Genomic DNA, 23,524 nt, shown 5'->3' with positions numbered 1-23,524 from the left:
GGACTTAATCCCTTCCCTACCATGACGCGTTTTCTTATTCACTTTGCTTACTATTTGGTGATTTTATTCAACTTCAAAAACTTATTGGGGGATTGAAATAATGAAGACTGGCCATTAATCTTCTGACCTTCATAGACCCTTCCTAATGTAACTGTCTAATCCTTACCCAAACTAAAGGTAAAAATGCGTCCCAGTACTGAAGGGGTTAAAACAAAATGGGGTAGGGATGCTATTGAAAGTGTAACGTGTGTGTGTGTGTGTGTGTGTGTGTGTGTGTGTGTGTGTGTGTGTGTGTGTGTGTGTGTGAGATTGGTGGCTTTGTTCACCTGCCTGTCATCGTTGTTCGCCATAAGACACTGACGTTACCTGGTCGTCTATCCTCGTATTTCATCGTCATTGATCTAGCTTTCGTCTCCTGATCCCCTCTCTTTCCTTCTCTCACTCGATCCCCTTCTTTACCTCCCTCGATCTCCCTCCTTATCCTCCCACGAGCACCTTGTGCCCTTGAGTGGCGTGGTACAGTGTTGACAGGCTGCCAGTCAACGCGGGTGGCTGGGTCCGGGTGATTGGTGACTGGTGGTCCGTGGGAATGGTGAAAATGTTGAGTTGTGGGGTTCTTGAGTGGCAGGAACTAGGGCCAGAGAGAAGGCAGATACGTTTTTTCTCCTTTTTTTTTATGGTATAAATTATCGTCAAACTTCAGAGAATATCGTGGTATAAGTTTATGTGATTTCGAGACACCATTCCTAAGCAAAAGTTATGCTTTAAAATCCTGTTCTCGATTCTTTTATTCACTAAGTTTGCCTCTTCAGTTTGTCTGGATTCTGTTTAAGCTTCACGAGACGCTGTAGTGCAAGTTTATATGTGATATCAAGACACCAGTGATAGTAAGAAGGATAATTGTGTACTAGATTCTTTTAAGTTTCTGAATATGATTTTTTTTATTTTAGTTCTTTAGCTGACATGGACTCTGCTCAGACATTAAAAACAATGTAGTGCATGTTTATGTGATTTCGTGAGACTACTTATGGAAGAAAGGTAATCTTATAATCAAAACTTCTTGTAGATCGTTGCTTTAGTTTAGGTTTGAATAGTTTAGGTTGAAATAGTTCAGGTTTAGTTATATAGCAAGAACCACATCGTCAGCAATCGGCAGGTTAGTTAATGGAGTGCATGCTGTACAAAGAAAGATCATTCAAAAGGGATAATCATACAGGCAAGACCCTTAAATTCCTGAACATGATTATTTTACTCATTAAAATTATCCAAGTTCACTCACAGTATATTATGGAGATAATGTTATATATAAGGAAAGGTTCACCGTGCCTGCAGCTGCCCAGCCTTCCCGCCTTTCTAGCAGCCGATGCGTGGAGAAAGCGTGGACGACTAGAATTTTCAATAACTCACTCGTATTTGAGAGGAAAAAAGAAGTGCTTTATTTTATTTCTCTCCCTCCCGTGTTAATATGTATACATGCCATCCACCTGTCGTGTGTCAGTCGCGGAAAAAATGTGGATATGTTTTGCAGTTTATTGCCAATTGCTGGGCGGGAGACTGGGAACATTCCGCCAGCTAGCCTACCCCACCCCCGTCCCTAACACCAAGCACCACCACCCCAGCCCTAACCACCTAGCCAATCCCTCCCTGCTCCCAACACCCCTGTAACTCCACCCAGCTCCTACCCTTCGAACTACCAGTCTCTCTACCTTCACCTTTCCCCTTCACCCTACCAGCTACGTCCCTGCCTATCCCTACCCTCTTAACTCTGCTTTCCCCTCCCAACCCTCATCATCCAAACACTCCCTCTATCCCCACCACCCATCTAGATTTCCCCTCTCTGTTCCCATCACCCAGTTTTCCTCTCCTCTTTCTCTACCACCCAGACACATCTCCCTTTCCCCGCTACTATCAACCAAACCATACCCAGTGCCCCACCCTTCATCCCTCCCCTCCTCCCGTGTGACAGACTATAGCGGAACCCACCCCGTCAGTCAGCCTCATTTTTTTTTTCACGTGTCTCTTTCCTCTCCTGGTTCCCGCGAGCCCAGATTAAACCGTGATCGCATTTTCTTTATCAGTTTTCCGTTTTTTCCTATAAATTTAGTGGCTGTCGTAATTGTCAGTAGGATTAAGTGGGTAAAAAAAATCACTTCGCCGCTGGAGAGTTGAGTGAAAGAAAGGGACTTGGACAGATGTTTATATTCCGGTCACGTGAGGTCATACGTACGTTTTTGCTTGTTGTTTTGTCTAGATTCTTGTGTGTGTGTGTGTGTGTGTGTGTGTGTGTGTGTGTGTGTGTGTGTGTGTGTGTGTGTGTGTGTGTGTGTATGTTTTCGTCCTTTGGTCTGCGTATGTTCGTGTGGTTGATATATTTGTCTTTTGTATCTTTAGCTGTATGTTTTTGGTGGTGATGGTGGTGGTGACACGTGGAGCAGGGAAACCAGCCATTGAACCATTTCCTGAAACACTTCTGGCCGTATCTCACACCAATTTCCAGAGATTAGTTGAAGCCTCACTGAATTCTAAGTTTTTATGGTTTTGTTGACAGATTAGCAAACTTTGTCTATTACCGGCAGGGGAAACACTTGATAGCCCTGCTAATCATCTCTGCTGCATTGGAAATCAGTCGTGGTAAGAGAATGTGTTTGTCAATGCCGTCTATTATCCTGTGTGACTGGTGGTGACTGATGGCCAGTGAATGCCGCGATGGCCGCCTATTATAGTGGTCCCCTGCTGATGATGAAGCGGAATTGAATTTGGCGATAACGCGCTGCCCTTAATAACACTTTCATCTTAGAATGAGCGACGCCGTGGCGGATTTTTCAACGCTCATTTTTATAGATTGGCAATTTGCTGGATACAGTCAATTTCCAGTGCAGCACCAGTGTTATGGCCGCTCCGTCCCGCTCCAATACTGCTCACTTTTCCCTTCCTGCTCCATTCCTCCCCGCTCTCACTCATCACAAAATAAAACTCAATAGATTTTACAACAATGCAATCAGATGGATAGAATAACAGCAGCGTTACATTCTTCTCTTCTGTATACGTTTATATATATATATATATATATATATATATATATATATATATATATATATATATATATATATATATATATATATATATATATATATATATATATATATATATATATATATATATATATATATATATATATATATATATATATATATATATATATATATATATATATATATATATATATATATATATATATATATATATATATATATATATATACACACACACACACACACACACACACATGGGCTTTTCACGGGAATTTACTCGCTAGAGGAGACATGCTATCTGAAAGCCCACCCCTTAGGAATCGTTACCCCGAGTAAGGAAGCCCTACCTTCATTCGGACCGTGGCCACGATTCCAACCCGTGCACTCTGAGACCCCTCGGCCGCCAAAGCGCGCGTGGCTCCACTGTACCATGGTGGTCATCATTTGAGGGTATGAATATAACAGTGACGCAGCGAGATGGAATATTGAACCTGAGCGACCTTTACTTTTTCTAATCGTCTTACTTTCTGACCTACTTCCATACAAGACCCGCTCTCCCAGTGCTCCTCTCCCATACCAAAGCATAAAGCGTGACCATCGATCCGTGACTTGTGATCCCTAAGGCTTCCCCTGGTGCTTGCATTAAGACCTCGGAAACGCAGCTACACTCAATCCTCTTCTGAGACACTCACCCTATTATTCAGTCTTTTCATAGTAGAGTCTTGGCGGTTATGAAAGAAATAAGATAGTATGAGGATAGTGTGAGGCTGGTAGCAGGTAGGGTAAGGATGGAGGAAGTGTGAGGGTGACGTGTGATAGTGTCAAGATCGTACGAAGCAGTGTGAGGGTGAAGGATGGAAGGATGAGGATGGTGTGAGAATGAGGCACGTATTCAGAAACACTTAGCTCTCTCACCTCGACAATTTTCTAAGGCCACAGAGACAACTAACCTTATTTTCAAGACAGTTTCTCCTTTTAATTAACCATAAATTTTACTAATCCATCACCAGAACCATGAAAATACCCTCTAAAACACGAGTATCTTCAACTGCAGCCTTTGGAAAGTAGTAATGGTCAGAGAGCGAACCGTTTCAGAATGCAGCTATGAGAGTGATGTGAGAGCGACGATGGGACAAGGTGGTGATGGTTTGATGCAGTGTAAAGACAGTATGACGCAACAGTGCGAGGGAAAGAAGGTGAAGGTGAAGGTGAGGGTGAGGGTGGAGACAAAGAGAGAGGGTGGTATGAGGTGTAGTTAACTGGAGTATTATTGCCTCGTAACTTTATCGCCGAGATGGAGCGGAGGTCGTCAGGGAAACATGAGACACACGAGTTTAATAAGTTTAAATGAAGTCGGTGAGGAAGCAAGACAGGGCAGGAGTTTATTATCGTATTGTTTCCTTCACTACCGTTTGGTTATCCCTCTCCCTCTCCGTCCCCCTCTTCCTCTTCCTCTTCCTCTTCCTCATCCTCATCCTCATCCTCATCCTCATCCTCCTCCTCCTCCTCCTCCTCCTCCTCCTCCTCCTCCTCCTCCTCCTCCTCCTCCTCCTCCTCCTCCTCCTCCTCCTCCTCCTCCTCCTCTCCATGTCGTTTTCTATGCAATGAAATCTTGTCTTTTATGCTCTTATTATCGTCCTCTTTCATTCCTGTACTCATTCCTCCTCCTCCTCCTCCTCCTACTCCTCCTCCTCCTCCTCCTCCTCCAATGTCATCCGCCCCTACCCTGTCCCCGTCCCCTCTCCTCTCCCTTGGTAGAAATAATTGCTAATACCATTGAATTTAACTGGTAACTAATTAACAGGCTGGTCGTGTTGATTACGAGCGGCTGGCTGGTTGTTGTCCCTAATTGCCTCTCGTGGGCGGCGGTGACGAGGGCGCTGCAGGAGGTGCCGCCCCCGCTGCCGCCGCCGCCGCCGCTACCACTACCGCTTCTGGTTAATGATGACGCTACCGAGAGAGCGAGAGAAAAAAAAATGCGACTTTGCGAATGATAATTTATAAAAAAAAAAAAGTGAGGTTGTAATTTACGTTAATGTGAGTCCGTGCGTCTGAAAAAAAAATAATAATGATAATAGTGAAATAATTTATCATCATATAATTAGCATCGTGTGTTTATATTTAGTTTAGTGTGTCAGATATATTTATGTGTATTTTCGTGTGTGTGTATGTGCGTCTGTGTGTGTGTCTGTATCTGTGTCTCTCTCTCTCTCTGTCTGTCTCTCTCTCTGTCTCTCTGTCTCTCTCTCTCTCTCTCTCTCTCTCTCTCTCTCTCTCTCTCTCTCTCTCTCTCTCTCTCTCTCTCTCTCTCTCTCTCTATGCGTGTACCTGTTTACGAAGTGCGTGGTGGATGTCAGAAGCAGGAGAAGATGAGGAAGCTAAGAAAGAAGTTTAGGAAGGAGGAGGATAAGAAAAAAAAAAGGAAAGCGATAATGATGACTGATGGAGGAAAGACGTAAAGAGAAAGGGAAATAGTTGAAATAGTGAGGAAAAAAAGAAGGAGGAAAGACTCTAGGTAAAGGGGTAAGACTAAATGAAGCAGAGAGAGAGAAAAGAGAGAGAGAGAGAGAGAGTGAGTTAAGGTGAAGGAAGGCAAGGTAAGGCAAGGCAAAACAAGAGGGAAAAAGAAAAAGAAAGAAAATAGAGGAAAAACGGGGGAGAAAGACAGGCAAAATCAGTGAAAGAGAGAGAGAGAGAGAGAGAGAGAGAGAGAGAGAGAGAGAGAGAGAGAGAGAGAGAGAGAGAGAGAGAAGGCAAGGTAAGACGAGGCGAAGAGAGGTCGGGGTAGGGTATCCTGACTTGCAAATGGCGAGTGATAATGGCATTGTCGGGAGTCTAAATGGATGGCTTTCTAATGCTAATAAATCCCATTCTGACGATAAAATGAGCAGCGTTGGATCACAAGACTCACCCTTGACCCTCGTGATAGGAAGAGAGGAGGAGAGGAGTCGTGCCCTTAGAAGAACTCAATGGCCTTTCTTCCACCTCTTCCTCTTTCTGCTCTTCCTCCTCATCTCATATTGGTGAAGGATGTTATGAAAGACTCTTGAGAAATGTGGCTTGGTCTAGGTCGTGGTTGGTAGGCTGTGTCAGGAAGGGAGGGGAAAAAGACGAGGAAGAATTTATAAAGAGGGTTTTGTTCAGAAGAAAGGGGAAATGCGTTATGAAGATAGTTTTGTTCAGGAGAAAGAGCTTATGAAGAGGGTTTTGTTTAGAAGAAGGGGAAATACGTTATGAATATGGTTTTGTTCAGAAAGAAAGAAATTATAAAGAGGGCTTTGTTCAGAAGGAGAAATAAGTTATGAAGATGGTTTTGTTCAGGAGAGAGCTTATAAAGAGGGTTTTGTTCAGAAGAAGGAGAAATGAATTATAAAGAGGGTTTTGCTCAGTAGAAGGGGAAATAAATCATGAAGAGGGTTTTGTTCAGGAGAAGGAGAAACAAGAGAGAAGAGAACTAAAGAAGAGCAAATTATCAGACAAGAGGTTGTGTTTGGAAGAAAAAGAAGTAAGAAGGAAAAACAACAACAACACTACTTCAGATAACAAACTTACTTGCAAACTTTTCACCGTTTTGCTTCACTACTCACTGTTCCCATTTACTTCCTTTTTATTCATTGTATCTTTCCTTCCTTTCCTTGCATTTCAGACCCAGAAAAAAAATGAGGAGGAGGAGGAAGTGTGGAAAAGGAGAATTTTGGGGCGTGACACAAGGGGAGAAAGTTTGCTGGAGTTGGAAGAGAGAGAGAGAGAAAGAGAGAGAAATGTGTTTAAATGTGTATATGCTTTGTGTTATGAATACCTTGACTGGGTGGTAAGCTGTAAAATATAACCACTATTCCCCGAGAAACTTAAATTTTTACAAAGGTTACTTGCACATGAGAATATAACATGACGTACGTTGTATATCGAGCAAGAATGATAAAAGTGATTGAGGTGTTTGAAGTGGTTTGATCTTGCGCGGCTTAGTGAGCGAGGGAAGGAGCTCTGAGAGGGCCCTGAAGAGTAAAGATGAAGCGTGGAGTGCAGGCAAAGATTGACGGTGGAGGACATTTACTCTATCCCTGACGAGACTGAGACCATCATCCATCATGTGCTTTCTCTCTCTCTCTCTCTCTCTCTCTCTCTCTCTCTCTCTCTCTCTCTCTCTCTACCCTTCTATTTCTTCTCGTTCCTTTTCTTTTCCTCCTTTCGTTTTAATATCCATTTTCTTCATATTCTTTCCCTTCTCTTTTCTTTTATTTATTTTCCTTTGCTCCTTTTGGTTCCTTATCTTTTCTTTCGTTTATTTTTCCCTCCTTCCCTCTTTAACTCCTTCAGTACTGGAATGCATTTTTGTCCTGAATTTTGGGTATGATTAGACGATTTTATTGACATTAGGAAGAGTTTGTGGAGGTCAGAAGATTAATGGCCACAGTCTTCACTATTTTAATCCCCACATAAGTTTCTGAAGGTGAATAAAATCAAATAGTAAGCAGAATAGATATGATAATGCGTCACGATACTGAAGAGGTTAATATTTATTTTTGTTGTTCTTTCTTCCCTCTTTTCTTCGGTTTTCTTCCTGCAGTTCGTATTTGCTTCACTTATTTTTTTTTTCGTTTTTTCTTTGTGTCTTTACCTCCTCCTTCTTCTTAATGTGAAGTTCTTTTTCTCTATCTTTCACTTTCTATTTCTTGATGTTTACTTCACCGTATCCTCTTACCCTCTTATCTCCTTTCTTTCTTTTATTTTTCGTTTTCATCTGCCTTCTTAATGTCCATTTCTTTATCCTTACAGCTCCTCTTGTCTATGTTTTTTTTCCCTTTCTTTTTTTTTTCTTTTTTCCCTCTTCTCCCTCTCTTTAGTCTGTAATCTTTCCTTTTCCCTCCGCCTTCCTCACTTTATCTTATCTCTAATTTTCCTTCCCTCATTTCCTACTTAGTCTCAACTTTATTCATTTTTTACTCCACTTTCCTTCTCTTTCCTTTACCAACCACTTCATCCTCTTTCCCTCTCCTTCATCCTCTCCTTCTCTTCTTCTTCTCTGGTTCCATCACTATCCAAACCTTCCTAGTCTTCTTTGCTTCCCCTTTAGTTTTGCTTGTTATTTGTTCTCTCTCTCGCTCTCACTCTTTCCCCGAGGACAGCTACATCCCCATGGGCGTCGTGAGGGTTGTAATGAAGCACCTTTTAAAACACCATCGTGAACCAGACGGCTGGGAGGGAGAGAGGGAGGAAGGGATGGCGCGGCTTGTGTTACTAAGTTGGTCATTGGACGGACATGTTCCCCCGTCATTACAGTCCTGGGAGTCATTAGTGTTAAGAGGCAGTGAGGGTGAAAGGGAGGCCGACCCGTTCACTGTCAGACTGGTGGTGAGTGTCATGTCTGTGTGTGTGTGTGTGTGTGTGTGTGTGTGTGTGTGTGTGTGTGTGTGTGTGTGTGTGTGTGTGTGTAACTTCGTAAGCTGGCACGTGGTGGTGAAAGGTAATGCTATTAGGTGCTGGCAGTGAGGAAATTGGGTTAGTAATGTATGTATGTTGGTGTTTTGATGCGTAATTGTACGTTTGTGTGTGCGTGCGTGCTTGCGCGCATGTACCCGTCCATCAGTATGTCGCCAGTCGTACTGTTGGCTCCCTCTTCCCTGCCTATCATGTGCTGCTCGATGGACGAGACGCTAAAAGTAGAGAGAATTTCACTCTGAGGACGCTCGATACTCTCCGCTTGAATTGGTAGGAGGAAGGAGAAGCGGAGGAAAGCAGACCATTGTGAAGGCGCTGCCGCCTGAGGTGAACACTGGCCGAGGCGCGGCGGCTCCCTGCGCGGCTCTTTGATAGCGTCCCTCGGTGGATGCAGGGAGGCAGGGAGGGCTGCGCTGCAGGCCGCCACTCACCCTTTCCCTGCTCAGTTCTATGAAAAATTTTAGCTGTGGATATTTGGGTTGTTGGATGGCTGATTTTTTCTCTCGTTTTCTCTTTATAAGGGAAAATAAAATTTCTTTCATTTTGGTGCTTGTTAAAATATTCATGTTTAATAAGTCATTCCAGTTTTCCTTCCAGGAATGTATTCTTGCTGCTATATTTCTACATGATACCCCCAAGCTCCTTGTTCTCAAACATTTCAACACATAATCTCAACAGGCTTACACAGGCTTTTGTGAAAATTATTAAGGTTTTCTAGATAATCTGCCTCTCATCATTCTGGTGACTGTTTAAGAGGGATTCTACGCCATCAATTATAACCTGGCTAACAGTCTCTATGGTCTCTGAAAAGTGTTCTAATGAGCCGGTAAAGCGTTTCAAAATATAGGTCTTCCTGTTTTCTCGCCGTAGTGTTCCTTGCCAGCAGCCCCTTCCATCACCCATAGCCAGTGCCTCCGCCACACAGAAAGCCCCGCATCTGCTCCTTCCATGCTGCAAAACACTCCCCAACCTTGGGATTTTCTGGCTTCTGTTATTTTCAACGTTTTATCGATCTTGCTTCCTCTTGCATTTAACCCTGAGGCTGTTTTGGCCGCTTCCAGGTGGTGCTCAGGCCGACACTTCACACGGTTTTGTTTAAAAGTTTAATAAATGTTTTGTGGCGCGCTGGTGTGTGTTGGAGCAAGTGTCGATTTAAGGCCGCGCTGTGCGAGGCGGAGGCGAAAGTGTGCCGCGTTTGAGAAGCTGAGGATTAAGGGTGTCTTGGTGCGACATTGAGGCAGGTTGTGTGTGTGTGTGTGTGTGTGTGTGTGTGTGTGTGTGCGTGCGTGTGTGTGTGTGTGTGTGTGTGTGTGTGTGTGTGTGTGTGTGTGTGTGTGTGTGTGTGTGTGTGTGTGTGTGTGTGTGTGTGTGTGTGTGTGTGTGTGTGTGTGTGTTGATTGATTACTAAGACATATTATGTCATTCTTATGGTTTCTTAACAGTGTTACAAATCTTTGCCAGTTTAGCAAACAGTGTCAGCAAGTGTCTCCAGTACTGAGGTGTAGCCAAGTGTTGTGTGGAGTGGATGGTGTACTGGTTGTGGAAGCTCATTATTGACCCGTGACTCTTTCCTCCCGCAGAGTGGGCGCGGCCTGAGTCGTCTCAGCACGTCGTGTCCTTCGCTCAACGTGGACGGGGAGGAGATCGACGACGACGACTCTCCCACATGTAAGTCCCCCACTGGTGGTGGTGTCGCCCTCCCTGGGCCGAGCACCGCCGGCAGCAGCGGTCACCACCACGCCCTCGCCCACCACCAGGCCAGGCGGGGCTCTGGCAGACTCTCCTCGCGTTCCGACGATGGGGAAACCACCAGCCCTAACACTCCCAACACCCCCAACACCCCCATCACCTCCAGCTCCCTGGACGAGCACCACCTGTGTCCCGACACCCCCAAGATCCGTGTCAACGACTCAACCCCCACAGGTACAGCGCAGTCGTCGTCCTTTGTGTCCTCGCCCGCCATCCTCGTCGCACCGTGTCCAGCGAGCAGCACAACGCATGCCTCGTGTTGTGGCACCACCGTAGTGCATCTCGCCCCGTGTTAGGCAGCCCCGCATGAACACCAAAGCTGTGTGTCGTGCCTAGCACTGTCTCGCGGCACTGCCATGATAAACCAGCTCCTCTTCAGAGGCATCTCACCTCATGCAGTAATTGATGATTGATGGCAAGATCAGAGGGCGCGTCACGTCCTGCCAGCGCCTTTATGATACAGAGGCGAGAACCAACCTTGTGTTGGTGTCGCTTGGTGGATAATGGAATGGTTTATCACGTCTCGCGCCGCCAAGGATTTGCGTGCATGAACTTTTCTCTCATTTTCGTTTATTCCACGTAGAGTTTTGTTTGATTTGATTTATTTCTTTAAACGTCAATAGCGGAAGTTATCTTATGTTTTCTCAAATAGAAGCTCGTACACGACCAAACCATCTCTTCCTTCCCTCACACTCCATTACTCCCGTCATATCTTCTTGCCTCCATTCATTCGTTCTTTCTTTTATTTCCTCACTCCGTCCTTCAGTTCCCTGCTGCACGCCCCATCTCCCGTACGGTGCAGCCTCGCTCTTGCTGTCTTTCCTACCATGAGTCCAAATGTGCGGTCATCCTTCCTGCCTCAGCCTTGTCCTCGGCGCATCCCAGCCAGCCTCCCCTTGCTCCACCACCCTCACCACCCTATGCAAATATTTTTTCGCATCTCCTCTACCTTTCACATATTTCAGTGCTGTGGACGCTACGCCTTTTCATTTCTCCTGCCGTGCCCTTAATCCGCTCTGTCTTCAATCACCACATTCTTCGTTTGCCGGGCGGGCGTTTCCAGCTCCCCCGTGGCACTTTTATCTCTCGTTCTCAGGTCCTGGTCCAAAGAAGGTTTATGTCGCTTTCTCTCTCTCTCTCTCTCTCTCTCTCTCTCTCTCTCTCTCTCTCTCTCTCTCTCTCTCTCTCTCTCTCTCTCTCTCTCTCTCTCTCTCTCTCTCTCTCTCTCTCTCTCTCTCTCTCTCTCTCTCTCTCTCTCTCTCTCTCTCTCTCTCTCTCTCTCTCACCAAATTGGCCTTTTTCTATATCCTCTCACAATCCACATCACTCATTTAGAACCTCTCACAAGTCCCTCATGGTTGCTTTCACTGTTGTCCCATCCTGCTTCCCTGTACTACCTGGTGCCTGCTGCTTGTACTGCCCAGTGTGCTTGTCCTTGTGCTAGTTGTCGTTATGCTAAGTGTTCTAAGTGTCATTTTCACTTGTACACTTTGGCCGTGACTCTATATTGTAACCTTCCCTTCCGTCCGATATCGTGAAGTACTTGTCTCACTACTTGTCATAATTGGGGAAAAAAAAAGGCGATTTGTGTTGGTTCTGTCATATTCCCCGTCCTGTCCACGCTCCCTCCGCACGTCAACGCAAATACCATACACACAGAAAGGCCAGTGTCATGTATACTAGTCAAGTCCGGAGTGTTTACATTTTTTTATTTGGTATTTAAATGAACAGTTTCTCTCCGGGGGGGGGTGTGCAAACGTTCACTGCATGGGAACATATGAGTATACTGCGTGCCGTTATTCTCTGAGCTGCAGGGTTCAAACGGAGGATGGTTCTCTCTCTCTCTCTCTCTCTCTCTCTCTCTCTCTCTCTCTCTCTCTCTCTCTCTCTCTCTCTCTCTCTCTCTCTCTCTCTCTCTCTCTCTCTCTCTCTCTCTCTCTCTCTCACGATTATATATTTTCTTCATACTAGTTGTAGGAAGACAAGCTCTCCTCTCCAATAATGTGCCAAATAGCTACTAGGAATTGAGTTTTGAGGGAAGGAGAGGCCCGGAGGAGTGTGCACCGAGGCATGGCATCGGGAAGGTATGGAAGGGTGGAAGGAAAGTGATCGGAGATTAGACCCAGGTTAGGTTAGGTTAACTTAGGTTACGTCAGGTTAGTTATGGTTGGGGTACCTATCTTTTTTGTGTAAATAGTTACTCTTATTAAATTAGAAACATTAAAAGGATGGAAAAAAAATTAGAGCGAGAGAGAGAGAGAGTGGTGGAGGGGTGGGGGACGATGAATGGCATTTGGCTGATCGTGTTGATAGGCTCAAACAAATAGATTGTCCCAAACATGAAGAGCTGTCGAATGCTAATGTGCTGGGCATTGTTAATCTCTAATTCTATGTTTGTCATTACACGTCAAGAGCCGCTCTGTGTGTGTGAGTGTGTGTGTGTGTGTGAGAGAGAGAGAGAGAGAGAGAGAAGGGTGGGAGATTTTCTTGTTGCTAGTCTCCAGTACAGTTCCTCGTCTTCTATTTTTGTGTGCAGGGAAATACAACGTTCCTGGGCGGTGTAGGTGAGGCTGAGGCAAGCAAGCGTTGTGCAGCCGCGAGATGACAAGCTTAGGGCCCCGCACCCCGCGCCCCGCATCCCTCGAGGCTCACTGGGTGGTCGAGACTCCCAGCTTTAAACATGAGAAGCCGCGGCTCCTTACCTGCACTGGGCGCGGGCCAGGTGCCCTCAGACCGGCTCAGGCTGAGTCATGGCGAAGGCGTATTAAAACTGCAAACCAGTGTCCCATTTTGTTTTGTTTTTTGTCTAAAAGAGAGACAGCGGCCTCGCGAGAGAGAAAGATGGTAGATGATTTAGGGAAAGAGTATTACATTATATAAAGAAAGGTAAAAAGATATGTAAAAAAAAAATTTGGTGACTGGAATAACTTATATAATGAGGTTCTCAGTGCTGAGTCAATAGGAAGCTTTAAAAGATTAGCTAAATTTATAGACAGGGACGGCAGGTGGTTATAGGCAGATATGATTTACACAGGTAGTTCCACGTGTAGCCCTATTGGCTTTCAGCAGCTTCCCTCAGTGTTTTCTCATGTTCTAAGATTCATTTAATATTCGTGGGAAATCTAAAAATGTTGATTACACCTGCCAATTAAGAAAAAATAATGTATCTTTTCATCATGTGAGTTCGTGTGGCAGAGAACGAATCAATGTAGGTACTCGTGAATATAACTTGACACAGCATCCCTTAAAAGTCAAGTAGCAAGAGTCGCAATGCTCCAAAAGTTAATCATCTCTGTGCCCTTTTAGAATACTCGTAGTCGCGGTGAGAGAGCAATGCGTTTCTGGATAGTTTGCATCCTCCACTCGCAATTACTGGAAGGCGACGCTTTGCTCCCATAAGCGGTGGGGGGTGTTGTGGCCCCGGATGCAGTAACGTGTACTCTTTGGCCGGTATCCTGAAACGCTTTGCTCTCTTAACGCGAATATTTTCAAAGGCTACAAAGCTTTCCCTTATTTTCATCCTTGTTTTCTTTCTTGTGCTCTTAATACTCGAATACTCGCTGTAAAAATAGGTTGAGAATCCAGAGAAAATGTTGCTATGGGGACGAGAAAGGGCATGTAATAGGGCCGTCTCTTGGAAGTAAAAGAGAACTATTTTCCACACCAGGAGTCCGTCGCCCAATCAGAAAATTGCAAACCAGGCCGGCGCAGAAGAGACTGTCCCCACCGCTGTCCCCTCGTCCTTCCCTCATAAGTGTGATGCAACGCCCCACACACGTCCGCCTCGACCTTTACAGCCTCGCACACCACTAACTCTCCCCCTTCCTGCCTTCACCCTCAACACTACCCTGCCAGCCTCTCACGTACTTTATTCCGTTACTTCACATTCAGAGGGCGTGTCTTCTTCCCGAGAAATATTCACTCTTTTCCAACACGAATCTGAAAAATAACTCTCCAGCAACTCAATCACGCGGATTCTGTTTTTCAATCCTTTATCTTTCCCTCTTACAACCTACACTGGGCTGACATTCATAGTAACTAGAAGGCGTGTCTTTCTTAGGGAAACAATCGAGGCTCCAGCAACATAAATCATGAAAAAATAACTGTTCTCCACGCAGATTCCGTCATTCACAACCTTCGTCTTTCCTTCTTACATCCTATACGGGGCTAACATTCATAGTGACCAGAAGGCGAATCTTTCTCCCAGGGAAACACTCGAGGCTCTACCAACACGAATCATGAAAAATAACTCTGTTCTCCACCAACCCCAATCACGCGTATTCCATTTTTCCTCCTTTCCTTCCCTTCCTCTCCCATTCCCTGACCGACTCCCCACCTGGTGCCGCCAATCCTTCCTCCCAGCATCGATCTCACGGCACCACCACGACAAACTTAACCAATCACCTAATTTGGGCGCACCATTTCTATTATGGAGAGCCCCAGTTTTGACAGCTAATCACCACTCATCCTGCTTGCCCGCCAATCAGAACTGAGATAACGACGAGAGGGGGAGAGCTAGGAGGTTCAAGACGGATGAGAGAGAGAGAGAGAGAGAGAGAGAGAGAGAGAGAGAGAGAGAGAGAGAGAGAGAGACCTGCCACGGCAACCTACCACATAAAGACTCAAAAGGGCGTAAAAATATCGCCAATAAAGGAATTTCTGAATACAGGTGGGAAGTGGGGGACCCTCTTTTGGTAATGAGGAGGAGTGGCGAACAAGAGAGAGAAAAAAAAAAAAAAAGAGAACGAGGAGGAAAGTAGGAAGGTAACTAACTCTCTCTGGTTCTCTCTTCTGAATCTGAATTGGAGTTTTGAGGTTAACTTAAAGAAACATGTGATAAAGAAGGAGTTTCAACGTTTCCACGCTTGTCATCTCTTCTCTTTGCAGTCGAAGCGTTAGAAATATAAATTGCTTCTGTTTCATCACGGTTTTTCTCATCATCAAATTCATCGTTCAGGTCTTGCTGGCAGTATTTTTGAATTCCGTAAGAGAGAGAGAGAGAGAGAGAGAGAGAGAGAGAGAGAGAGAGACGGTCGAGCAAGCCGACAGAATAACAGACAGACGGATAAATAGATACAGCCAGGACTCATTCGTGGCTTCACAATAATACATTTTGCACTTACACGACAGCACCACCTTAACCCCTCACTCACCCTCACACCCCCTTCACCCTCCCCCTTTTCTTCCCAGCGCTAACTGACAGATAGACAGGTAAACAGAAATAGCCAGGAGAGACTGTGGCTTCATCTTAATGCTGTTTGCACCAACACAAGACCACCACCCTTCCCCCTTCCTCTTATCCTCCTCCTCCCCCTCCACCACCTCTCCCTCCCAGTGCTAACTCGACAGGTAGTCGTAATTCACCTGGGCAGTAATTAGTGCGGGCAGGTGCAGGGCGTGGACGATCACAGCTCCCGACACAAACAGGTGGAGGGAGAGTATCACAAGTTTCATTATTCAATTGTTTGATTAGGCGAGGCGCGAGGCAGCGAGGTAGCTGTCCGGGCGTTACCTGATAAACATGCAGCGACCAACATTATGTGCTGACGCTAATGAGCCTTAATTAGAGTCGAGGGGAGGCTGTAGAGGGCGCCAGGTGAAAGGGGAGACGCGGGAAAGGTTGAGGGTGGGAGAAATTACAAGGGGAAAAATTAGTCGGGATGATATAAAGGTCACTAGTTTACTATTTTTTTCTTTTATGTAAGAGGGTAGCTGGCCTAGAGCACTAAAAAGAACGAGAAAAGAAGTGTAAGTGATATACCCCGCCCTGAATACTGACAGAGAAGCCTTGGAACGCCTAATGCTATAGACTTGAGTAACCTGCAGCCATTTTCACTTCAGTTTCCTCACTCTTAAGGCGTCTGATCTTAGAATTTATCATTTATCAAATTTTAGGAAGAGAAAGAAGAGGATGGGATAGACTCAACAATCAGCAACAGACCTTTACGTCCTTGCATGGCTGTGTGGGAATTAATTGTAACGGATTAATAAAGAGATGGGATGGTACAGTAGATGGTTTCGAGGAGGAGGAGCAGGAGCAGTACGTGGAGAAAAAGATAAAAAAAAAAAAAAAAAAACGAGGCTGGTAGTTATGGACAAAAATAGTACAGTAGCTAGTAAAATATTCAGTGGAGAGAGAGAGAGAGAGAGAGAGAGAGAGAGAGAGAGAGATGGCAGCAAGACGTGTTTGAAGAGATATGACAGAGAGAAATGGAGTAAGGTGACGGCTGGCATTTTAAAACTGGACGAACAGAAGAGCCGCTGTGCCGAGTGTTTTACGATGCCCTGCGTGGCTGCCTCTATGTCCGCCAATGTGCTCAGCTGCTCCAAGGATTGACTTTTTCAGGCGATGACTCTAACGTGAGATTATTTTGTAGTTGTGAAGTGAGATAAAGAAGAATGAATAAAAAGATAAGTATATCAATGAATGCATACGTTAACACTAAATAGGAAGACGACAATGTGAATTATTACGTGCCTTCATTCACACCAATAGGATTAGATTTCTTACTTTTTCAGGCGATGAGTTTAACGTGAGATTATTTCGTAGGTTAGTGAATAAGACGATAGATAATATAGGTGAATGCATACGTTTACACCAAATAGGAAGATTAGTGTATGAATTGTTCCGTGCTTTCATTCTCACCAATAGGATTAGAGTATGTATTGTCACTTAGGCTGATGATTATATGATTATCCGCGCACATACAATTGCATATTAAAATAAAATCAATATAGGTCAGTGGATGATTATTCCAGATACATTAGCACTTTGAAAATACAGTTTGATTTAATAAAACTCGATAGATAGATTGACAAGTAGACAAATTGATCATGTCCACTTCGATAAGAGTAAAAGTAGAGGTTCTTGAATAGATAAATGGATGGACAGAGGGTTAAGTGAAATTATGAACACCAACACACGTACGCACAAAGCAAATAAGACTGAAAAATATAGATAAATAGACAGACAGATTCTCTCTCTCTCTCTCTCTCTCTCTCTCTCTCTCTCTCTCTCTCTCTCTCTCTCTCTCTCTCTCTCTCTCTCTCTCTCTCTCTCTCTCTCTCTCTCTCTCTCTCTCTCTCTCTCTCTCTCTCTCTCTCTCTCTCTCTCTCTCTCTCTCTCTCTCTCTCATACACAAAGTTGAATGGTCAGTGGGTTGCAGTAATGTGTGTTGACAGCCCCGCCAGTGAACACCGAACATGAAAGTGGTGTGTGTTGTGGCGCATATTTACTGACGTGTTGCTTCACAGACTCAACTGACGCAGGCTGCCAATTGATTTTTACCAGGAAGAGTTATTTTAAGCCGATGCCCATAGATGAACACTGATGCTGCTTGGTGGGTGGAGGAGGAGGAGGAGGAGGAGGAGGAGGACGACAACTAAAACATCTCTTCACATTTACCTTCCCGCCGGTTTCAGGTCCTGCACCAAAGTAATTCTAGAACACTGATTTGTTCTTTTTTTTTCTTTTTACATAAGAGAGTCTGACCTGGAGGGATAAAAAAGGAAGCTAAAAAAAAAAAAAAGTTTGCTGAGGTGTCAATCTACAAAGAGAAAAGGTAAATGGATTGTCCTGTGTTAGGAGATAACTCTATGAAGACCACAGTGATGAATGTTTGAGAACCCACCGTTTTGTGTCCCTTAATATTGCAGATTCGATAATATGTTCTCTCTGTTTTCTATACACTTTGTTCGGCCTTTAAAACATCGAGATAGTTACTTGTGCAACCGCGAATTTGTTAAACTATCTCTTGAATCTTGAAAATCGTAAAAAAAAAATTACTTCTGTTAGAACAAATACAAGTAGCTCATTAAGCACTAGAAAATATGGGAACTTAGGGAAAATAGGGTAATGTGTGTTAAACTATCATTGGAATCTCGAAATTATCTTTAAAAAACGATGATAACGATGATGATGTTAACAGTACTGAAAACCCACAACGTTTGAGAACCTAAGGGAAGCTGCAGGAGGTATACCAGGCCTACTCGTGGCTCTCCCTACATAAAGCACCACGCCACTTACAGAAGCATCAGCCCTTGCATAAAACAAGGCGGGGGAACCTGGCCTGTCATCCCTTGCCCGGTTTGGGGACTCCGGCAACCCTAACTTTAGCGAGGCAGTTCAGCGCCAAAGGGTCTGTGTTGTAGCAAGAGCAGGAGCCTCACAGCCGCGCGTCCTCCCAGCAGGCGATGTGCACGGGGCGTGATATTCTTCGGAGTTATTGCAGTGGTGGAAATTTACGTGGAGCGCTGGTAGCAGGAGGACGAGTGGGTTTAATCCTTTCATTGGTATGGCCGCCCTTTGTTGGCATTCAGAGCGCCGTGAAAATTGTTTGCATGGACATAGAAGAAAAAAAGATAGAGGGAGAGACAGGCGGAGAGAGAGAGAGAGAGAGAGAGAGAGAGAGAGAGAGAGAGAATTTTCTGTTGTTTAAGTTTACATATTTTTCTAAGTAATTGTAATGGTAGTAGTAGTAATAGTAGTAGTAGTAGTAGTAGCAGCAGAAGTAGTAGTAGTAGTAGTAGTAGTAGTAGTAGTAGTAGTAGTAATAATAATACTGTAGTGGTAATAGTAGTGCCAAGTAAAGTTACAAGAAATTTGCAAATAGTGTTAGCTTTTATTTAATGATGAAAGAGCAAAAGGGTAAAACAATATATATACATTGTAGATGACGGAGCAGTATTATATCGGCTACGTATTAATCTGTGCGTATAAATCATCATTGAGCCCTACATCAAAAGAATATTATATTATCCAGTCTTTTCTCTCTCAACCCACGCTATATCTAGAAAGTGACGAGCCGTGTGACCTAATTCCTAACGTTCAGTCACTCACTCACTCACTTACTCACTCACTCACTCACTCACTCAGTTAATCAGTTTATCTCTATCCCAGCTGACTCATTCATGATGTTAGTCACCGTATGTCATTGTTCCTCTAGATAAATGACTCACGCACTCAGTCAATCCACCTATCAGTCAATAAGTAAGTCGATCGCTCTCTCCATCTCCTCACTCTCTTGTCACTCTTTCACCTGATGTCCAGGAAATAACGCGGCATATAACCTTGTTTGTGAAGTTAAATCCCTCACGTAGTCAATCAGTCAGTATAAGATAATCTCTCTTTAATTCCCTACTTATCTCTCTCTAAACAGCGGCATCTATCATACACACACACACACACACACACACACACACTGCAACAAGTAGGGACAGGATGTAAGCTGAGTTGTGGCCTCTTTGTCTCCACTGAAGCTTACATTCTGACTAATTTCAAAGACTACAGTGGAGATTAGCCGGGTTCTTGATAGTTTGTTAGTCATTAGAACGATAAACACCCTTGAAAACCCGTATATCTTCACCTAGAGCCTTTTGAATGTACTGGAGGCGGTAAGGCGTAGAAACACTTCACAACATTTTTTTCTGAGTGTGAATGGAAGACACGAAGATACAAAATGCATAATAGTCGTAATTAACACGCGTCAAAATTCTCCCTCTGTTCACTGTCACACTTTCACCCATAGCTCATTGTTAGCTGCGTGTCAATATGAAGGGTGGGGGAGTTGGGGTAAAGACAACATCAACTGTTTCTGCAGCTTCCAATCAATAACTGAAAAATCCATCACGTGAATTGCAACACATCCCCACACGAAGTCTCTCTCTCTCTCTCTCTCTCTCTCTCTCTCTCTCTCTCTCTCTCTCTCTCTCTCTCTCTCTCTCTCTCTCTCTCTCTCTCTCTCTCTCTCTCTCTCTCTCTCTCTCTCTCTCTCTCTCTCTCTCTCTCTCTCTCTCTCTCTCTCCCATCGACTCCATCCCCATCCACTCTCTTCCCATACTTGCCTATAGCCTCCACTTTTTTTTTCCATCTTTTTGCCTTTGTTTTATTCTTTTCGACACTAGTTTTCCCTCCTCTTCCAAAACACTTTTAATTCAACTGCACTGTACTGTAATTCCCAAAGCTACACCATATTCTGTCAGGGAATTTATAACGAGGACTGACTTGTGTGAGAACTGGGGAGCGTAGACGTGAGATGCAGGACAGATGAAGAAATGAAAGTGTTCCCGTATTTTTTTTCCTACAGCCTTTTACCATTCTCTCTCTCTCTCTCTCTCTCTCTCTCTCTCTCTCTCTCTCTCTCTCTCTCTCTCTCTCTCTCTCTCTCTCTCTCTCTCTCTCTCTCTCACGTAGTCTAATTCCAGGCATCATATTTCAACACTGCATTACGGAGATGAGGAAATGAAGGAGACAAGAAAATTAGAAAGGAAAAATAGGCGCGAGGAAGAGGAGGAAGAAGAGCAGTTGTTGATGATATTGATGACGTCAAGAGAGAGAGAGAGAGAGAGACGTAATCCTGTTTATATCTCATGGGAAAAAAAAAGGCGTGGAAATATTAATAGGAAAAAAATGGTAAACGGTGTTGGCTTCATCAGACCTTTTCTTTTTTTTTCTTTTTCTTTTTTCTGAGGGAAATAGTAGGAAAGGTTTATGAATCTCTCTCTCTCTCTCTCTCTCTCTCTCTCTCTCTCTCTCTCTCTCTCTCTCTCTCTCTCTCTCTCTCTCTCTCTCTCTCTCTCTCTCTCTCTCTCTCTCTCGTATATATTTCAGCAACCTTAGAAAAATATGAAATGAAGCAAAGAAAAGAAAACGAGACAGAAGATAAACACAAAGAAGGAAGAAGGAAATTTGAAGAGTAAACTGAACAGAAGAAAAGAAAATGAGGAAGATGAAATATGATGATGACATTATGAACTGAGAAGATGATGAGGAGGAAGATGAGGGAAAAGAAGACATGGAAGAAGAGAAGGAGGAGGAAAGAAGTCTGCAATTTTTTTTTTTTTTTCAGTTTTCTCTCTCCCCGTCTCTAGTGTCAGGAAGGGAAGAGGAGATGTGAAGAGAGAGAAAGAGAGAAAAGTCATTGATGTTAATTCCTTTCTCTCTCTCTCTCTCTCTCTCTCTCTCTCTCTCTCTCTCTCTCTCTCTCTCTCTCTCTCTCTCTCTCTCTTTTTTTTTATAATGTGTTTTATTTTTATTTTCCCTAATGTGTTTTGTTCAATGATTTTTGCTCTTTTTTTTTCAGAGTTATCGTCACTGTTTTGGAGTTGTCATTGTTTGTTGTGGAAATTGTTGTTTTTGTTGTTGTTGTTGTTGTTGTTGTTGTTGTTGTTGTTGTTGTTGTTGCTTTGGGTTTTGGTGGTGGTATTGTTTTTGTCGTTATCGTTGTCATTGTTTTTGTTTTATGTTGTTTTTTCCCCTCCATGTTTCATTATTTCCCTTTTTTTTTTATCATTTGCCTCTACTATATTCGTTTTTTTTTTTTTTTCTTTCTCTCTGTCATTCCGTCTACTACTACTATTACCACCACCACCACCACCACCACAACAACAACAACAACAACAACAACAACACAAACTGAATTATGTACCAAATATCGTCATCTGTTTTTCCATTCTGACTTATCTCTCCAATAATGAGCATTTTACTTATTTCAGGGTGGTTGAATCCAGTGTTTGATATTCTTTTTCTCTCCCTCCAATAGCTGTGATCAGTTTGTGCTTTGTGTCGCATGATTGAGCTGTTAAGTTCCATGATTTACCCATTTACTTGTGAATTGCCTCATTGTTATTTATTGGCATCTTTTCTGATTTTTTTTTTTTTTCGTGATAATATAGCGTTCAGAAACTATTTTACTGTGAATCTTACGAGAGAGAGAGAGAGAGAGAGAGAGAGAGAGAGAGATAGCACAGACACTCACTACAAGATCAGTGGGAAAGGGAAGATATTAAACCCATCACATTCTCTTCCTGAAGATTAACAACACGCAAAACTCTCTCTCTCTCTCTCTCTCTCTCTCTCTCTCTCTCTCTCTCTCTCTCTCTCTCTCTCTCTCTCAAACTGAAGGGCTTTTATGAGGACGCTGAATTCATGGGTGCGATGCTCTTGTTTGCCTGGAGGTGAGGTGACACCCGGGTGCTGTTGACATGACACACTGCACCTGCTGGCCGATGGTATTAACATATTTATTGCTTGCCTGTTTGATTTACGTTCCCCGCAACCTCTTAACTCTCTCCTGAAAGCTCAAGGTATAGGAAAAGACGAGGAGGAAGGTGGTCAAGGAGGTTTTTACTGCTAAGTGAATAGGGAGCTTTTCAAACAGAAGAATTTTTTTAATGGGGTGATTGGAGTAGGTATTTAGGTGATAGGCAGTCTCTTATCCACCTCCTGAAGGCTTGAAGTATAGGAAAAGACGAGGAGGAAGGTGAGCAAGGAAGGTTTTACTGCTAAGTGAATAGGGAGCTTTTCAAACAGAAGAATTTACAGATGGTGGTGATTGGAATAGGTATTTAGATGGTTGGCAGCCTCTTATCCCCATCCTGAAGGCTTGAGGTATAAATAAACAAACGAGAAGAAAGGAGGTAAATGAGGTTCTTAGTGTTGTGTCAATAGGGAGATTTTACAATTGACATATTTATGAAGGGTAATGATAGATGGAAATAGGTAGGCATTGATTTACTCTCCGTGCAGTCACTTCCCTCCTGGCGTTATAAGAAAAGAGGAGAACGGAGGATGAAAAAGGAGATTTGTAGTGCTGAATCAAAAAATAGGGGACTTAAAACATTAGACAGATTTATGAATGGAAGTGATAGATGGAAACAGGTTGGTATCTTTTATACAGAGACCGCCTCTTCGTCAATCTGGTGGTCTCTTGCAGCTTCTATTTTGTTGTGACATTAGTTATAAAAAAAAGTGCACAAGGGGAAAAATATAAATCAGTAAACGGTTTGGATCATATCTGTTTTATTTTTGGGCGCGATGCTGTCTAATATAAGGGAGAAAAATAGGAGAGCATAGATTGAGAAGAAAGTGTAAGATGAGGAGGAATAAGAGAAAGAGGAGTAAAGGAGGGTGATTGACACGCAAGGAGAAAGATTGACATGATGAATTATATAATGGAAGACTCTCTCTCTCTCTCTCTCTCTCTCTCTCTCTCTCTCTCTCTCTCTCTCTCTCTCTCTCTCTCTCTCTCTCTCTCTCTCTCTCTCTCTCTCTCTCTCTCTCTCTCTCTCTCTCTCTCTCTCACACACACACACACACACACACACACACACACACACACACACACACACACACACAATTTTTGCCGTTCCTACACACTCATTAAGATAATATATGACTCACCTCTTTGTAGCAGCTTGGCGAGTGGGCGAAATATGCGAAAGAGAGAAAAAAAAATCGGACGTAATGACATTTTTTCCCCGTCTGTGAATGTACATTTTGCCTTTGCTTGTTTTATGACGAATGG

General features: G+C 43.7%; 1 protein-coding gene across 19 annotated transcripts in view; it reads left to right on the top strand.

Annotated features, from left to right (window-relative positions):
* Positions 1-23,524, top strand: part of LOC123515235 (A-kinase anchor protein 13-like) — a 567,618-nt gene that overhangs the window by 445,272 nt on the left and 98,822 nt on the right. For 14 of the 19 annotated variants that reach the window (XR_006677839.1, XM_045273802.1, XM_045273804.1 and 11 more), the window contains one exon: positions 10,052-10,394. Coding sequence is in view for 18 of the 19 variants with exons in the window: in XM_045273802.1 (XP_045129737.1) it covers positions 10,052-10,394 (343 nt within the window). In the remaining variant the exon portion in view is untranslated. The remainder of the gene's footprint in view (positions 1-10,051; positions 10,395-23,524) is intronic. The other 5 variants (XM_045273807.1, XM_045273815.1, XM_045273814.1 and 2 more) reach the window with 1 other exon arrangement.

The sequence above is a fragment of the Portunus trituberculatus genome, chromosome 38 (assembly GCF_017591435.1).
Source record: "Portunus trituberculatus isolate SZX2019 chromosome 38, ASM1759143v1, whole genome shotgun sequence".
Classification (NCBI taxonomy): Eukaryota; Metazoa; Arthropoda; class Malacostraca; order Decapoda; family Portunidae; genus Portunus; species Portunus trituberculatus.
This window is presented reverse-complemented; position numbering and strand designations above follow the sequence as displayed.